An 18,253-nucleotide genomic window follows, 5' to 3' on the forward strand; every position below is an offset into this window, starting at 1 on the left:
TTCTTTTATTGGGCAGAAAGTATTAATGTATGTATTTTTTAACAAACCCTGTTCAGAATGTTCTAAAACCAATCAAACAAGTGCTGGGTTAGAAATTCATCATATCAGAGCATACTGGTTATCGTAATAATGAAATTGGTATTATATGTTTTCTCTGCAACAAATACAACACACAAAAAATAACATAACATTTCTCACCTTTATTTTCGTTCGTTCGTTCATATTTTCACATAATTCAAAATAGTGCAAGGATTTGCTTAAATAACTGATCACGGTTTAACGTCTTATTTAACATATTTACACAGTTACACCATCATCTGGTGTAAAAATACAATTTAAAAAAAAAAGTTTGGTGATGCGGTATGGTGACAACATTTAGGGCCCTACACAGTTGGTTTGTAAAGGTAAGTTAAAAATAGAAATACATATAAAATGAATATACTGTAATACAGTACTATTATTACTGGGTTCTATATCAGTAAGGTCAACCAGTGAAATGATACATTGAATGTTGATGTTAAATAGTTGTTTTGTCCCTTGTGTCTCCCCATACCACACCAGCTCAACCTTCAACAAAAGCAACTATTAAGAACATATGTGGTTAAACAGCTAAGACTGTCCAACAACATTCATCCAATAGGCAATGTTAATAAAAAGTACACTTGATATTAATACATTTCTTTTCAACTTTTGGGAACAATTTTGTAACTGTATTTATTCATTGTTATGCACAAGAAACCAAGGTTTAAAATGTGTATGTGAACAAAACAATACAATTTTACCATTTTTCACAATTTGTCAATTTTACAGTACACTATACATAATTTGTGAGAATAAAGACCTTATTCATACACATTCCTTATTCATACACATACCTTGTTCTATAATGTGTATGAATAAAGAATCTTATCCAACACCTGTTTCTATACATATTTCCTACACTAATATTTTATTTTACATTTGTACAAACTAATATTTCTGTATATGTATTTTTTTCTCAAAAATTAGAAGACATTTGTCGGTATAAAACAAATTTGTACTTATAAACAATAAAATAAAAAATTACTTTGATAAAATTAAAGTAAAAATACTGTTTAGACAGAAAGAGCAATTTTAAATTACATCTTTGTAAGTAATTTGTGCAAAAACTATAGTATAAATGTACAATATTACAATAATGTAAAGCAATAATTTACCCATACTGCTGTTTTTTATAGCATCTACTGTTATAAATATACACCTTTGAATACAATACATAAAGTATGTTTTAGATATAGACATACTATTAAATTACTAGAGGGTCAACAAGCAGCAGCAAAATGACATCAAACAGGACAAGGACTCCTCAAAATGGTCCTGTATATCTGTTCAAAATAATAACTTAAATATGTTTCAATGACAGTACGTATCAGTTTTTATAAAATTATTGTTAATGGCAATGGTCTTAATTTTTTGCATACAAAGATTGAATAAGAATATGTTCTTGTTCTCAGATATAGTGGTTCGTGACTAAGTAGAGGGTTAATTTTGAACTGGCATATGAGATTTGGCTGCCATATTTAATGGTCCCTCTCATTGTTTTTTGATCTTTGATTGTGTGTATTTACAAAATACTGTCAGTCTTTAACAAATTAATATTTATTGGTCTGGATGAATAAGACTATTCTAAATAACAAGTGTTTTGGTCTGGATGAAAAAGACTACGACAACTTAAACATTGAATCTGACAACAATTTGTTCCATATTAACAAATGAGCAAAGTATCAATCAATTTAAAAGCACCTCAAATTTGGACTGCATAGTTGACCATTTTCAATTCAATTAGCAATGAAATTTCATTGAAATTAAATAAACTCTCTTGATTAGCAAACTATAAACTTACAAACTTTAAAAGGTAACTGGAATTGCCATAAAGAATTCTTAGAGCAGACACAAATAATGTTTTATACTTTTTTTGGAACAAGAGACTGCTTGGTTATGAATGAATTTGTTTTGATACAAATGTGATAATATATATTTTTTTCAACAACTTTGTCTGTCTGAAGTCAATAGGGACTTTTTGATTTTCACGTCGACTATGTCGACTGCTATCATATTACGTCATTTTTATGATACTCACATGCGAAGGCAACTGGTGGGCTTGTTCAGTGGCATTTTGACGTTCTCTCTCGGACATGAGTACCAGTGAACATAACACTACAAATGTTTACCCAAAATCATGGCCGAGAATCTTGTGATGATTTTCTGAGAATGTAGTAAGTGTATTTCAATCAAATTATATTTGCAAATTATTGATTTGTATTGGTTATTTTAAATAAAGCTTTTAATAATACAGGTTATGGCCTGGGTCTTATCACTAGGACGCCAGCCTTCATTCAGAAAATTAAGGATCTCGGCTAGGACTAAACTGCAAAGTTAGCCTGGCCTAAGCCCGTGTACTTCCACTGGCCCAGCGCGGTGGTTATAGCACCACGGATGAGCGCTACTATAGAGATTACAAGGTCAGATGCCATGGTAATTACGTCATAAGTTGACTGGCATGTCATTTTAAATGTCCACTTAATCTAAAAGTTCTTATATCTGTCGACGAGAAAAGTTGTCTACGACCCAGGTGGACGTGACCTTCGTGTGCACATTCATTAAACCTAAAAGTCCCTATTGTTTACTGTATGAGAGACTTTGAGATCGTTTAATTCAAGTTAAATTGCTATTAGTCACCCACTTCCAACCGTCATGATAAGATATTTTCATTTTTAAAATTGCACTGTTTTAATGATGGTTATAATATTTACTATGTCTTCTGCAACTAACTATAATCATAACATAAAATATTATTTTTCTCTAACAAAAACAATTTTGTTTCTTTTGCCGATTATTAGTATATGCTGCTTCCTTGATCTTGTATCCACAAAATTGTTTTGGCTTGTAATAAAAACATGGTAAAATAGACACACGTACGCTATTCCATGTTTGACTGAATCTTGCTGGTCAGTAACAAATCATTGTAATGTTTCCATGTGATGGTCAACTTCTCCACTAACTAAGAATGTGGAGAAAGAAACTAATGGATGCTACTGGTCTCTCAAAGTCTGACTGGTTCACCAAGTCTTTCATCAGTATTTATTCAGCAATTGATATCATTTAAATTATCATAAATTCTACATTCTTTCCACTGACAAAAGTTTGCCGGGCTAACAGCTTGTAGCAGTCACACAGAACCACACCCACAGTCATGGCATGCACTTGGCAACCATAACATGCACTTAATGGCATGCCCTCAGCAGTCATGGCATGTACTTGGCAACCATGACATGCACTTCCAGCAGTCATGGCATGCCCTCAGCAGTCATGGCATGTACTTGGCAACCATGACATGCACTTCCAGCAGTCATGGTGTATGACAGTTTATGGCACAATACAGGCAGTTTATGGCACCAATATTGGCACCTATTCCACTTAGTGTTGCACTGTTATTTCATCATACTTGCTAAATCCTCTGCTAAGTTAGTAAACATTGACTGAATGTCATCGAACACATCATCTTGTTCAGGTCCTACTGCGCCAGGACTAAACAAAGAAAACAAACATTTAAAATAAACAAAGAAAAGAGAAAAACAATACTTCAAATCAATAACGCAACAACAACATTATAATCTTAAGCATCTCTTCCTATCAGCAACCCCAACAATACTTGCTAGGTGCATACATTTTTCTTTCTCTGTCTTAATGTACAATATGTCATTAATTAACTTTTTAACTCTTATTTTACCGGTGAAAACAAAAAAATTTGAAAGAAATGAAGATACTTACAGAGGAGGTAGAAGATGTGATGGTGGTGGAGGTAGAGGCAGGTCATCATCAGGTATATTCAAGTCAGAATAATCAATAATATCCGAGGGTGGAGGTGGAAGATCTAACGACGATATTGACACATTCTGGCTGCTGTTTTCTCCTCGTAGTAGTAGAGTTTCAAGATCTTCAAGATCTAAAAATAGAAAGTTCATGTTTACTTACAAATTCCATCAAACATAAAAGGTGTGATAGATATAATGAAAAATTATTTTTTTCTTTATAGAAATTGAGAATAATATAATTTAGCTTCAGTAGAGAATGCTGAAATGTAGTGGAATAGAACAATGTGAAATTGACTGAAATGAAATTGAGTACAATGGAACACAATGAAATGAAGTACAATGGAATATAATTTGCAAATGTGGGAAGGAGGCAACTTTAGGCTGACATTCTATGAGAACACAAGTGAAAAGCAAGTTACCTGCACCAACAGAATGTCCGGATTGTATGTCTCCTGGTGAATCTTCAAATGGAATATCTTTTATAACCTGTTTTGTTGGCTGTTTCTTGATTGTATCAGTGTTTTCATTCTCAAAACCTGATAACAGATCCACATTATCACTACTGTCTGATTCCACTGCATCATCCATGCCATCCAACTGGTCAAAGTCTGCAGAGTACAAATCTACACTCGGTTCTTTGACAAGTAATTTTGTTTGATCATGGTCACCAGTTTTAGCTGGTGAGGCAGTTGCAGGTACAGGTGGCGGTTTGGGCACTTCTGGAATGAAGCTCTTTTTGGAGCTTGCATCAGAATAATGTCGATGTTTAGGTGAATGTAAACGTAAAACAGTGTCTGTATCATTAGCACCAAGGTTAGCAGTCTTAGGTCTGTGTATACCTTCCTCGTCATCACTAGACAAGTTGCATTTATTATCAGGTTTCAAGGTCTTTTTGGGTGATGATTTTGATTTATTTTTATCCCCATGTTTTTTAACTGCTTCTACCTTTTGCCGATGTGTTGAGTCATCACTTCTGGAAATATTTCTTATTTCATTATACTGTTGTACAGGTGAAGTCCTTTGTTTAACAGGTGGCTTATGCAAATTACCACCTGTGTTAGGTTGAATATTATTCATATGAATCTGCTCTTTTTCCTTATCATAATTCAAGATGTTTGAATCCATTGGTTGTTGCTCAGGTTTATTCAAATGTAATGGTTGATTATGCAAATATGTTGGATTACTTTTATGTTCATTATGCAAATGTGTTGGCTTATTTGCATATTGGTCACTTGGGCTATGATTAACCTGAACAAGTGTAGGTTTTGGTGGAACTGTACTTGGTGCAGTCACTAATTCCAGACGTAGAGAATTATTACGAGTTGGTTTCTTTGGTGGGTTAGTATTTTTTCCAAATGATGACACACGAAATCCAGGCACTTTTCTTGTTTGATTTGTTTCCACCTGGTCTGAAATGTGTTTCTGTATTTGTTGTTGTTTTTCTAGATTTTGTTGATGTTGCTGCATTTGCTGATGCTGTGTATATTGCTGATGACTTTGTACATTTTGTTGTTGCTTATGTATCTGTTGATCTTTGTGTTGTTTTTCTAAATGCTGTTCATGTTGCATTTGTTGATGTTGCTGGTGCAAGTGTTCATGGCTCTGTTGCTGTGATTCTCTATGTTGATGTGCTCTTTGTTGTTGTTGTTGATCTTTCTGTAATTGTTGTTGATGCCTTTGCTGAAGAAACTCTTGATGTTGTCGCTTTTGTTGTTCATGTTGCTGTTGTATTTGTTGTTGTTTTTGCTGAATATGATGGTGTTGTACATGCTGCTGATGCTGCATTTGTTGTTGTATTTGCTTTTGTTGCTGTTGTATCTGCTGTTGCATCTGTTGCTGATGTTGTATCTGTTGTTGCTGTATATGTTGTTGTTGCTGATTTTGTATCTGTTGCTGTTTCAGCATATGTTGCTGATGTATCTGTTGTTGCTGTTGCATCTGTTGTTGTTGCTGTATATGTTGTTGCTGTTGCTGTATATCTTGCTGTTTCAGCATATGTTGCTGTTGTTGATGTTGCACCTGTTGTTCCTGCTGTTGCTGATATTGCATTTGTTGTATCTTTTGTTGCTGCTGTTCTTTTTGTTGCTGTAATTGTTGCTGTTGTTTTTCCAACTTCTGTTGCTGTTGCTTTATTGCATTATTAATTTGTTTCTGTTTAAGGTTTAATGGCATTGCAGCTATGGGTGGCTTTGATTGTCTACTTTGCTGTTCTCTTGATCCGTTCAAAGGAGGTGATGGTTGTTTGGATTGATCACTGCACTCAACATTGTTGGCATTAGTTTGAGTCTGATGTTGTACAGGTTTTAAGGCAATAGGTGGCGGCGGGAATGGTTTTTTAAATGGAGAATCATTGTTTGGAACTTTCTGTTCTTGTGCTGAAACATTCTTTTGTGTGTGAAAACTATGTTGTTGTTCCTCTCTGTTTAATTGGTTTTTATCGATTCCTTCGCTTGATGATGGTCTGAAAGAGACCGGTGGACTCTTTCTGACGGGAGACTGCATGTGTTCATCATTGTCTGTAAAAGAACGAGATCGAGGACGGAAATCATCAGCAAGTGGCTGAGGTTTTCTGGGAGGTCTTCTTAATGTTTGATAATAATTTGGAAGTGATCCTTTTCCATTAGTATGATCATGATATTGTTGTTTGGCAGAGTGAAAGCTTGCTGGGACAATGCTGCTGCCATCACCAATATTAAGGTCACCATTACTTAAGGTTCTGTTCATTGTACTATGAACAGGACTTCCTCTAACGTTTCCATCACTCTCTCCAGATTGTGTTACATCTGGAAGACTACTGTTGTCAAGTGACGCATTGTCCGATTGATCTATTACTATGTCACTAGTCAAACTTCCACTAGACGGTGGCCTGTGAAGATTTTGATCATCTCTTTCTTGAGATAAGTGCCGATGTAATCTTACAGGATCAGTTCGTCTAGAGGGTGTTCGTTTGATTGTGGCATAGCCTGGTACTTGCGTTGATCGCAAAGCATCAATTGCAGTGCCATTATCAAGTGCAGCTTTAAATTGTTTTAAAGATTTTCTGCGACCTATTGTTGCAGTCATAAGAGGTTTGTCGGATATAGAATGCATAGAGTTGCCACGTTTTGGGATTGCATATGGGTTTTCTTTCAAGTTTTTCAAAGAACCTTGATCAGAAGCACCAGATGATGTGCTACTACTGCCAAAAGAATTTCTGTGAACCATGTCAGGACTATCCATACTAGAAGATCTTGGAGGTACTGGAGTTGCTACTGCTTTTGGAGATCCCCCGCTTGATTGCTTGAATGTAGAGAATGACACATTTTGATAAACGCTCTCTGCATCATGTTCCTCTGGGATGTCTTTCTCAGGCGGTCCTGTAAACACCTTGGTTGGAGATGATTTGACTGTCGTCATACAAGGAACATAAGAAGAGACTACTTGATTGTTCGCAGCCATGTTTGGATTTCTTTGTAGCATTAATTTACGAGGATAACTATCATTTGATCCTTTAGATCCAAGAGATCCACCAGATATATTTGATATATCACTCCCAATGCTTTCCAGACTTCCCTGGATTGCCGACTTCTGCCGAACAGTAATTGTCACATTTTCAAAAGAAGGTGAGCTGGTGAGCTTCTGTGCTGTTGGTGTATCCATGGTTAAGTCTTCAAAAGATGCAGCATCCAGTGCATGCTTCTCGTGCTTCTTGATCTCCCGTAGACGTCTCAGTGCCAACATGAACTTCTTCTGGTGACCCAGTCTGATGATACCAATCTCTTGAAGGTCTTCCCATGTCATGTCATGCAGGTACTCAACCTGGTCATAACCATTTGATATTAGTGTGTTGTAGTAGGCTTGGAGATCAAGAATTCGAAGCCACGATTGCACATCAGGCTAGAAATTAAAAAACAGTATATAGGGTTTACAAATACATTTTAATGATATGTACAATTTAAGACGTTATTAGAAAAGGTATGTCTGCAGTACACAAAAGAAAATAAATAAAATATCAAAACAAGACAACACATTCTCAACCACAACCATTTCCTTTTGTAAATGCATGGTGACTTTACTAGTGTTTATTCACAATGAAAACCTTTAAACAATTATGACATATATACTGAACTGTCTACCTTTCTGTTAAAATCGCTGTGTATCAAAGTTTTTTTGTTTTGGACAAGATTGGAAATAATGTACTTACTGGTTTAAAATTTGGAGCTACATCTGGTTCCTTCATTTGCCCTATCATGGCAAACATTTTTTTTCGGTGGCCTGGCACGGTGACACCAACCGCAGTCAAATCCTGAAAAATCAAGTCAAATCTCTTTTTAATGATTTGTCTTTAGTTATATACTTAAAATCAATAAAAGAATGAAATAATAAAAGAATGAATGAATGATAAATTAAAAATACATTCTGTAAAAGAATGAATGTGTAAGTTATGTATCACATGTGTGCCACAGAGAATTAAGCAGAAAAGAAGAGTTCAGATTTTCTGGGGCATCTATATCTTTTATCATTTACTAACATTTGGTTCCTCTTTATTAATGCAACAGTAATACATTTTGACAGAATATAAAAAAGAGATGTCTATTTGTCTAGAAAAAAAATGAATTCTGCAAAGTTGTATGTAAAATAACATAAAACATGTATCACAATGTTAAAATTTAATACAAAAATGCTACAATAACAAGAAAAATAGTGTAATTATGGTTGTACCTCTGGGGTCATCTTGGCAATGGTTGGCATGTCATATCCTGCCTTTGTGAAGTTGTTAGTGTACTCTGGTAACCGTAGTCTCTTTAACCACTCATATATTCTATCAGCATCCTTAGAAAAAGACAAAGAATAATAATAAATAATCATAATAATTAATAATTTTACAATTATTATAATAATAATAATAATAATAATAATGACAAACAATACAGGACAAATGACTGGATGGAAAACAAATGATGGATACTATGAGAAAAATATAAATTACAATTAATTATAAACAAAACAAAAGCACATAATATATGCCAATTAAAGGTAGTAATTATCGTGCGTCAATAGACTGGCAGCAGCAGCTGCCCTGATTAAATAAATAGTATGTAAAGCTTTTTTGTTTTCTCGACTTTATATATATACATATCAACTTATAAAATCTATTGCATAATGCATGTGTGTGTGTGTGTGTTCTACCTTAGCATCCAATGATGGTATTTCATTTTCAATTTTCTTCAGTGGCGGACAATCACTGTGCGGTCGTTGTGGAGCTGTGGAGAATAATAAACACATGTTGATCTATACAAACTGTTTTGGATCTTTCAATTCATGTACAGATCAAAGAATCATTATCGTTATATATAAAAATTACCTTTAAATGAATTTAAATAAATTGTTTATTGATATTCATATTTATATAATTTTATTTTGGATATTTCATATTAAGTTTTATATGTAAATATCCAAAATGCTACTACATACTACAAGAGATATGTGTAAAGGCCCATTTACACTAGGACGATGACGATCAACGATAAATATATAAGCATGCATGATATGCAGGATAATTTTATGCTGTCTTTAATAAAAATAATATTTTTAAAATTCCAATCAAATGATGTCATGATAAAGAATATCATGATATTATTGATCTTACTAATCATGACGTCATTTTATTGGACGTATGAAAATATCATTTTCATCAAAGGAAGCATAGATGGTTATTCTATAGTTCTAGAATGAAAAATTTTTATATTTCTTTTGTTTTATGTATGAAAAATGCATATTTGTCTATTTATCGTCGATCGTTATCGTTCTAGTGTAAATGGGCCTTAAGCCTTGTTTGCTTGTATTAATACCTGGAACTATACAGTTTTCATTAAGTACATTCTCACAACTTCTGCTTGGTTTAGGTTTAATACCACGGTGTGATGAAGGTGAAGAATTGACCATGTCATGGTGATTTCCAACCATCTAAAGAAAAAAATGACACAATACATATAATATTTTAATATAGAGTGCATACCTGTTGTTTTCAGATAGCATGGTATTGCACTAACTTACTTAAGTTCTTGCTTTCCGTAGTGTGCTGAAATTATTTAACTTGTAAGTATTTACCTGGTTTGTTTTCTTTTCCATACTTTCTGTGGATGAGTTGACATCAACTCCACTCTCCTCTTCTGATGTGTTACCATTCTGAATTGGTCTCCTTGGCCAGACATCTTGGTTAAAATGTTGAGGTAAGGCATTCTGTCTGTGGGTGGAGGCTAGCAAAGGATCCTTTGAATGAGTACCTAAGTTAAATGAAATTATTTAAATGGATTGCTGGCAATAGATAGGTAGGTGTTTCTAAATTGTATATAGGTTTTTAAATAATTTAATTAGTTTGTTAAGTTACTGGCAGAACGGTCTTGTAACAAAGGTTATTCAGTATAAAGAAGAAATAAGTTAAAAGAAATCAAATAACTAAAAGAAATTATTACTTCTATATATTAAAATAAAGTAGACTAAAAAAACATTTTCAGTCTTGCATATTCTAGTCAGTGAACTGCTTCGCAATATCATTTGTAATGATTATACAATAATGTAATATAATTTTAGATTTTACCTGGTGAAATTCTTGAATTTGCCATGGAAACTACAGGCGGTACAGGTGAGTTTCTACTGGTTGCTAACATCTCATGACTTCCTTGACTACCACCTTGATACTTTCTTTGCAATGCCTCTGTTGCATGCTATGAAAATATAATACAAATACAAGAATTAATGTAACATACTGTACCACACTATACTTTTTCGAGCACAATATTCGAATCATAAAGGGTCTTCCACACCGGTCCTGTTCCGGCACAGTTCCGGTCCGACGCATCAAACATCAATGTTTGTTGCCACAATGCTCCAATAGATATACTCGTAGCCATGTGAAAACAAAACATTGTCGTTGAATTTGATTTCCAGCACCGGACCGGAATAGTGCCGGAACAGGTTTGAAACATCCTTAATACAGTAAATCCATCATTTGGGACACTATATATATTCAGTCAACACCCATATAAAGAGAGGAACAATTTGTATGAAACGACCAATGCACTAATAGCTGTTGGTCATCAAGCAGCAGCATAGTCACTTACTCCAATGTCCTATTTACAGTCGTATGTGTGCTTCAGCATTTGGCCTACAGAACCATATGACAGTTTATCACTGAATATATATAAATATCATTATCGTCATATATATGTGTGTGTGTATGTACTTTTTAAAGACTTTATCCAGTGTTATTGTGGATCGTAAACAATGAGTAATTCCTATTACACAACCACCCACTTAATCCGAAGGATGAGCAATTAGATAAAACAAGCAAAGTTTAATGTGTGTCTGGATCTAGCCAACAGTTAAATGTCAAATCAGATGGATGACGAATTAGATGAAAGAGTATACATGAAATTTATAGTCTGTGTCTTGGTTTTTACAAAGATAAGTTATGGGTATATGACCTGAAGGACAAAGGCAATTAACAGAAAGTGCAAAACCATATAACACACCATTCATTAAAGACAGGTTGCAATTAAACTTCATTAAAAGGCTAGCTGATTGCTAGGAAATATTTATGTGTTAAATTAATTATCTATTTATTACATACATACATAAACCATTTATATTGCGCCTTATCAAAAAATGTCAAGGCGCATTACAGATAATTAAAACTAAATGTTAATGTTAAGCAATGTTATGAAAAATGTTATTCTTCCTTTTGACTGGACTGCAATTTCAGTAACATAGTACTGCTATTCAAAATGGTACAGTTACACGGTTTAAAAAAGTAAAGAATAGTTAAAACATACAAATATATATACAGAAAAATTAAAACATAGATAATTTTACAAATATTTGTGAATTTCCAATGTATATAATAATGTCTCTCCAGTAATTATCCATTTTATTTTTACTTTTCCTTATGTTATATATTTTACTTTACATATATTATTTTTACTTTTGTACATATGATTTTAAGTGATCCACCAGTGATATCAGTACTATGATTCTGAAGGTGTCTTCAAAATAAAGACAGAAATAAATAATTGACAACAAAACAATTGCTTACTTCTTGCTTACAGAGCATAGAAATGTTATTCTTATTGACATTTTCTACAAATATTTTTCTTCATAATATGAAGAAAAATTGTATTTTGTGTGTTCAGAGGATGAGCTTACACAAGTCAATAACTGTTTATTGTTATGTATCTTGAAATTGTCTTTTTGTTGTGAAATAACAGCCAGTATAAAGCTCTGTCCACACTATCAAATTTTATGTGACACAAAAATGTGATGTACCCATATATGGACATGATGATATCATATCACTACCATGTTTGGGCATATCACTACCATATTTGGGCATATCACACTCGTTTCATAGTGTAGACGGGGCTTAAGAAAAAGTTCAAGTAATACATTCCACTTACCCTGTAAGTTGGAGATCCACTATATGACTGTTGGTAGTTTACGGTTGCTATGGGCATGGGAGCCATGTTGGAAGGTGGTAAGGGTTGTTGGGGTGATGAATCCTGTTTTGTTTGTTGCATATAATCAGACAATTCTATAAAAAAAAACAAGATAAAATAGATTTATTTATTTTAAGAAAGAAGAATGGAGTAGAAAATTTCTACAGTAACTTATCAATAATGATGAAATAAGTAATAATTAGAATAGAACCTCTTCTTTAGGACATCCCTCTTTCAATGAAATGAACAAGGGGAAATATGTTTTAACACTATGGCAAACACCTAATTAGGAGACATCCCTATAAAAGGACTCACTTTGCTTGGTCCAAAACGTGTCCCCTTAATAGGAGCTTTACTGTAATCAAAGAGCGACATCGATGATGCGAGATACATTGTAATATATGTTTTAAAAATATGGCAAAAACCTGACTAGGAGACACCCCTATTAAGGGGACATTTTGCTTGATGTCCCCTAATAGAAGTTCTACTGTAATCAAGGAGCGACATTGACGATGTGATACATTATAACATATTATAGAGCTTTTAGCACATTCGTTTCAGGTGACATTTTTCACTCTCCTCAATTTTCTTTTCGTTTACACATTATTACTTTACTTCAGCATTATCACACTATTTTTCTCTCTTCTGTTAAAATTCACATAACATACTTGTATAAATACCATGATTCAAGTAGCATTAAGTGACAATTATGTTGAGTGAGTCTACTAAAGCAGTGAAGAATGTTGGATAATGCTGTTACTCATGTATTAATCACACAGCGCAACAGATATTGTAACTAGGTCTAACTACAGACCCAACTACATCAATTTGTCCATTTATACTGCATGTGTAATAAAAAATGCAAAGAACATTACTAAACAATTCAAATAGAAAGAAATGTACTGTAACAAAAAAGGAAATTATATATTGTATTCAAGATAGAAAAAAGGTGAAAGCAGTGAATTGAAGGAGTGATTAAAATGGGTGGAATGTTTGATGCATAGGAACCGCAACTATAGAGTAAATAAATTAAAAATATTAAAACATCAAAAACCATTATAAATATTAAACTGTATAATAGGACCATTAGAGAATTTTAATAAAGCTGTACAAATTTACTAGGTACTGAATTATTGATGATGTTTGGGTGAGTCAATTGAAAAATAATGGTGATTGCACAATTTTTAATAAACAATGTGTCACTGATATAAAGATGTTAAACCTTGGTATCGATGATGACATAAACATTTCCTTATGCTCATTTCACGATTTTGGTTTGATTTCAAAATTTCAGTCTTTTTGTTTTTAATTTGTCCTGTAATTCGTTATATTTTACTCCATGGTTCGATTATGTAAATTTTGGCCCAAACACATAACCATGTTACTTTTTTGAGTCAATGTGCATTTAGTTTTATATAAACTCTGATGAAACTGGTGTCATGGTTAGCCACAGTGATACCAAAGATACTAACCTTTACTTGACCAATTTCCAGAGGAACTGGCTGAAGCGATGGAATCTGTGGACCGTCGGTCGCCTAGGTTACAGGTCAATATTTCCAACGAGTGACTAGGATAAAGGTCAGCGTACGAGCCAATCGATACGGATCGGCACATGCCATACAGAGGGTTAGCTGGTAGACCTACAAGTTTGTTAGTGACAACAAGGGAACACCATGGAGCATTGGTTAAAAACGACGATTATCAAGCAAAAATACGATAAAAAAGGATGATAAATGACAATAAAGCGAAAATGATACTTTAGACAGATCCAAAAGTAAAATACAAATTTTCCTTTATTTTTTTTTGAAAGGTTAGGAGCTGAAAAGTCTTTCCTCCTCTGCATCACCCTCCCTCCCCCTACTCTCCATCATCCTCCCTTCCCCCCCCCCCCCCCTCCTACTCTCCATCATCTTCCATCCCCCCTCCCATCACTGGATCTGTCTTAGTATTCAGTAAAAATACATGCATTTAAAATGCTAGCAATGACGCCCACTATTAATGCAAAGCAGAACCCAGATATTGTAGTTGGAAGCAACATTAAATTCAACATTTATTTATTTTGACCAAATTCAAACATTAACATATGTACATTTACTAAACATTGACATTTCTTTATTACGTTTATATTAGGTTTTTCACTGTAATTTAATAGCTTCAGGGGCACTATTTTTCATAGTGCCCTTAGCTAGTTGTCTAATATTGCTTTCCAACCAAAATACATGTAGTATCCAGCTAAAGAAATAATTTATATTAAGTCTAACCGATAAAGCATCTGTATACTATTAATAAGCAAATATGTATGATAGATATTGATATCTGCATTGTATAATATATAGATGTAAAAAGAACCAATTAATGTAATTGCTTACCATGAGGTTTAGTGCTGGCACTTCGATTTGGTAATGTTATTGTTTTTTTTCCTAAGAAAAAAATAACATGAAAAAATTACTATCATTATTAAGATAGCTAGCATAAGAAAATGGAGGGAAAGAGGTGGGAAACATATAATTATACGAATAGGTTAAATGTCATCATTTATTTACTATGTCCATGATCTATCACTGGCATTAATTTCAAAACTGATAGTAGGTGTTTTGTGTATAAAATACTTTTAGATGCATAAAGCCATTATGCGCTTCACATTACAAGTAACAAGTTTCCAATCTTTGTACATTCATATTTGAATAGAAAACTATTGTGATCAATACCTCCATAACTTAATATTTCAACTACCCTCAGTTGAATAATTTTTAAGTTAAGAAATCAAATACTGAACATAATTGTTATAAAAGCATATAAATAAAATAGATGTAAATCAGAATTTTTCATTTTCCGAACTCCATGGCAACACAGGTGTAAACAGGCTGTATTTCCGTGCCCTAAGCAATCTCCTGCTTTAAGTTAAGCAATAGCAACAACAAAACGTTTGATTACAATAGACCCTGCAGGCATTAAGTAACACACACATTTATCCGCCATTTAACCAAATAATAAAAGAATATAGTAACCAAACAACAATCATTGATTAGACAGGTTTCTTTAATTGGATTTAACAGCTAATTAACAAAGAAGCAGGTGCTTGTCAAGTTCTGTAGGTTTTAATTTTGTTCAATTACACATAATGGTATAATATATGACTTAAAATCTTTCAAAATGTTATACTAAGTATGACCCTTATAGTGCCCCTTTAATAGAGGTTGGCCATAATTCATTCATTTCCCTTTTTTCAGATAGTACGTATACATTCATACAAAACAGAAAGAGAACAAGTTTCACCAGGAAATTAACAATAACATCTTCCACAAAAACATGTTGAAAGATACAGTAACTTCCTATAGTACACCTAACGGGACCCAACAAATACTTAACACTAGGCCTGTCCCTTGAATAGGGATGTCCTAAAGGAGGGTCCTACTGTAATTGTAATCATAATCCCGGATTGAATCTGTAGTTGGTCCATATTGTTGAATACACTATTAAAGATATGCTAATAGTTAGTGAACAATATATCACAATTTGCCAATTTTATTTAATAGACAAATTAAATGGAAGAAACTTTAAATGGATAATGCTATAAATATATAGTTCACAGTTCAATTCTCAATCATGTCCTGTATTATACCATAAAACACAATAATGACCTCAAACCACAGGCAAACATCTTTTCACTGAATGATTGTATTACATAATGTTATTGATTATGGCAATCTTGGCTAGTTTAACTGGCGTCTTAACATCTTGCCCTACATTCTATAAGTTAACTGAATTGAAGAAGCTGTATTGATTATTCTACTATCTTTACAGTTTGATACGTTAGGGATTTGTTATTGAATAAAGAAACTTGTTTGTACTCATAAACAGAAGAATGTTCTATATATGTATCGTCTTACATGATCAAGACGTTAAATTCAAAATCATTGTTTTATTTAAATCGCCAATAAAGACTCATTAATTTGTGCCATATAAGTAAAACATTACTGAAACTAGAGGGTACTCCGAGAGTACAAACCTCCGCCTATTGTAAAATTCCCCTACATAAAATGTCTCTGGAAAATATATATATATATTTTTTTTAAATTTTTTTTATTAGTTCTAAGTGTAAAAATGCTAACTGCACACTTCAAAGTTGTGGATGAGAGTTTGGTGTAATGGTTATGTATCCAGCCTCTCACAGTTGAGATCGCTGGTTCAAGTCCCGCTGAGGTTTTTTTTTTAATTATTTTTTTATTTCTTTTTTTTTTTGTGGACCTTGATCTTTGACCCTGACCCTTCAAAATTTAACCAAAATTATATGATGAGTCATTGATCATTGTGGCTAAGTTTGGTGAGAATCGGATAAAAACTGTGGTCTCTAGGCAGTTAAATAGTATTTTGTTAGTTGTGACCTTGACCTATGACCTTTTCCCCTCAAATTCGAACTCGTCCGAGCTTTTGGGGTATAGATCATTGTGGCCAAATTTGGTGAGAATCGGATAAAAACTGTGGCCTCCAGGCTGTTCACAGACACACACACAAACACACACACACACACACAAACATACAGGGGTGAAAATATAACCTCCTTGGCGGAGGTAATAATTATTGATGGGCCTATAGTAGGTTATCAAGAATAATGATTTCTTATGAATCAAGTAATCAAATCAAGTATATATATTTTGCCAGCATCATTTTTCATGTTTTTTAGGATAATACATCTTTAACAATTTCTGCTGCTCATAAAATTGAGATGAAGATTGATGACAAAATAGATAACTATATATTAATGTAGAAATTTCTATTCCACTAGAATTGTTATTATTTTCAGCTTTAATGTTGAATACAAGACAATGCTATAACGTGATGTTTATTTCACTAATAAACAATGCATCAGCATTTGTTAAACCTTTAATTGCTTGTCATGGTAACAACTGACTTTAATTTGCTAATAATAGACTATATTTATCATTCATCTTTTAAACAAGAACAGCTTTAAACAAGAGAAATACATACAGGTCATCATGATTCATAGATACATACATATAGATCATCAATGATTTGGTACATTAAGGTACATTCACACTGAGAAAACAAAACTCATGAAAATGGGTATAGTGTTAAGAATAGAACCAGCTCATTTCACATTCTGTGAAATGTACCTAGTTTTCCTGAAGCCAGAACAAGGGCTCAGTGTGAACAATAGTTTAATAAAAAGAAACCAACTTGCAAGAAATACATTTGCTGATTTTCAATTGATTTTAAAGAATTTGAATTGTTGTAGTAAAATCTATGCAAAAAATTCCCAAACACTGTAAATCCATATAATTATATTATATGGGTACAGTATGCAAACAATCTATACTAAAAAACTATATTATTACATTTTTTAAATCAATTTTTTATTTAAAATGAAAAGAAAAATAGTCTTCAACAATACAGTATAACATTTTACTGTCTGGAAAGGAAGGATAAATCTTAAAGAATATTTGAATACATCAGGATTATTTGCTGTCTGTTTTGACCGACAGATTTGCATTGGGCATTGAACTTAGCCTAAGGCTTGTTGACATTACTAAATCGGCTTAGTCTGAAAGGAATAAGAAATCCATAATTGCTGGATTACGTCTCCTACTTTAAACCATCACTGGGTATATGAGGTTATTCAGCAGTGAACTAATATATTATTATAAGTAGACCATTTGGCCTACAATGCAATAATCAACATCAGAAACTGAAAACTGATGGTTTGAATTTAATTTTTTTTAAACTTTCATTTATACCCTGAAGTATAAAAACAGAAAAGCAATTAGTTTGTGGTTATAAAAAAAAGATAATTGTACTCCTGAGATGTTTGGTGTTCTAAAACTATTAAGAAACATCTGATTGATTGACTTGTAGAAAGATTTATAAGAACTAGGAACCTATTTGTGCAATCGCATAAACTTGCGC

General features: G+C 33.1%; 1 protein-coding gene across 3 annotated transcripts in view; it reads right to left on the minus strand.

The window, feature by feature from the left end:
• Positions 1-676: 676 nt before the first annotated feature.
• LOC144840570 (uncharacterized) overlaps positions 677-18,253 on the minus strand; it is a 73,496-nt gene continuing 55,919 nt past the window's right edge. For 2 of the 3 annotated variants that reach the window (XM_078696428.1, XM_078696430.1), the window contains 12 exons: positions 14,698-14,748; positions 13,801-13,968; positions 12,290-12,423; positions 10,435-10,561; positions 9,945-10,120; positions 9,686-9,800; positions 9,024-9,097; positions 8,556-8,666; positions 8,038-8,139; positions 4,274-7,730; positions 3,811-3,985; positions 677-3,567 (listed from right to left, as the gene is read on the minus strand). In XM_078696428.1, coding sequence (XP_078552554.1) covers positions 3,471-3,567; positions 3,811-3,985; positions 4,274-7,730; positions 8,038-8,139; positions 8,556-8,666; positions 9,024-9,097; positions 9,686-9,800; positions 9,945-10,120; positions 10,435-10,561; positions 12,290-12,423; positions 13,801-13,968; positions 14,698-14,748 — 4,787 coding nt within the window. In that variant the 3' untranslated portion in view covers positions 677-3,470. The remainder of the gene's footprint in view (positions 3,568-3,810; positions 3,986-4,273; positions 7,731-8,037; positions 8,140-8,555; positions 8,667-9,023; positions 9,098-9,685; positions 9,801-9,944; positions 10,121-10,434; positions 10,562-12,289; positions 12,424-13,800; positions 13,969-14,697; positions 14,749-18,253) is intronic. The other variant, XM_078696429.1, reaches the window with a different exon arrangement.

Source organism: Antedon bifida, chromosome 4 (assembly GCF_963402885.1).
Source record: "Antedon bifida chromosome 4, ecAntBifi1.1, whole genome shotgun sequence".
NCBI lineage: Eukaryota > Metazoa > Echinodermata > Crinoidea > Comatulida > Antedonidae > Antedon > Antedon bifida.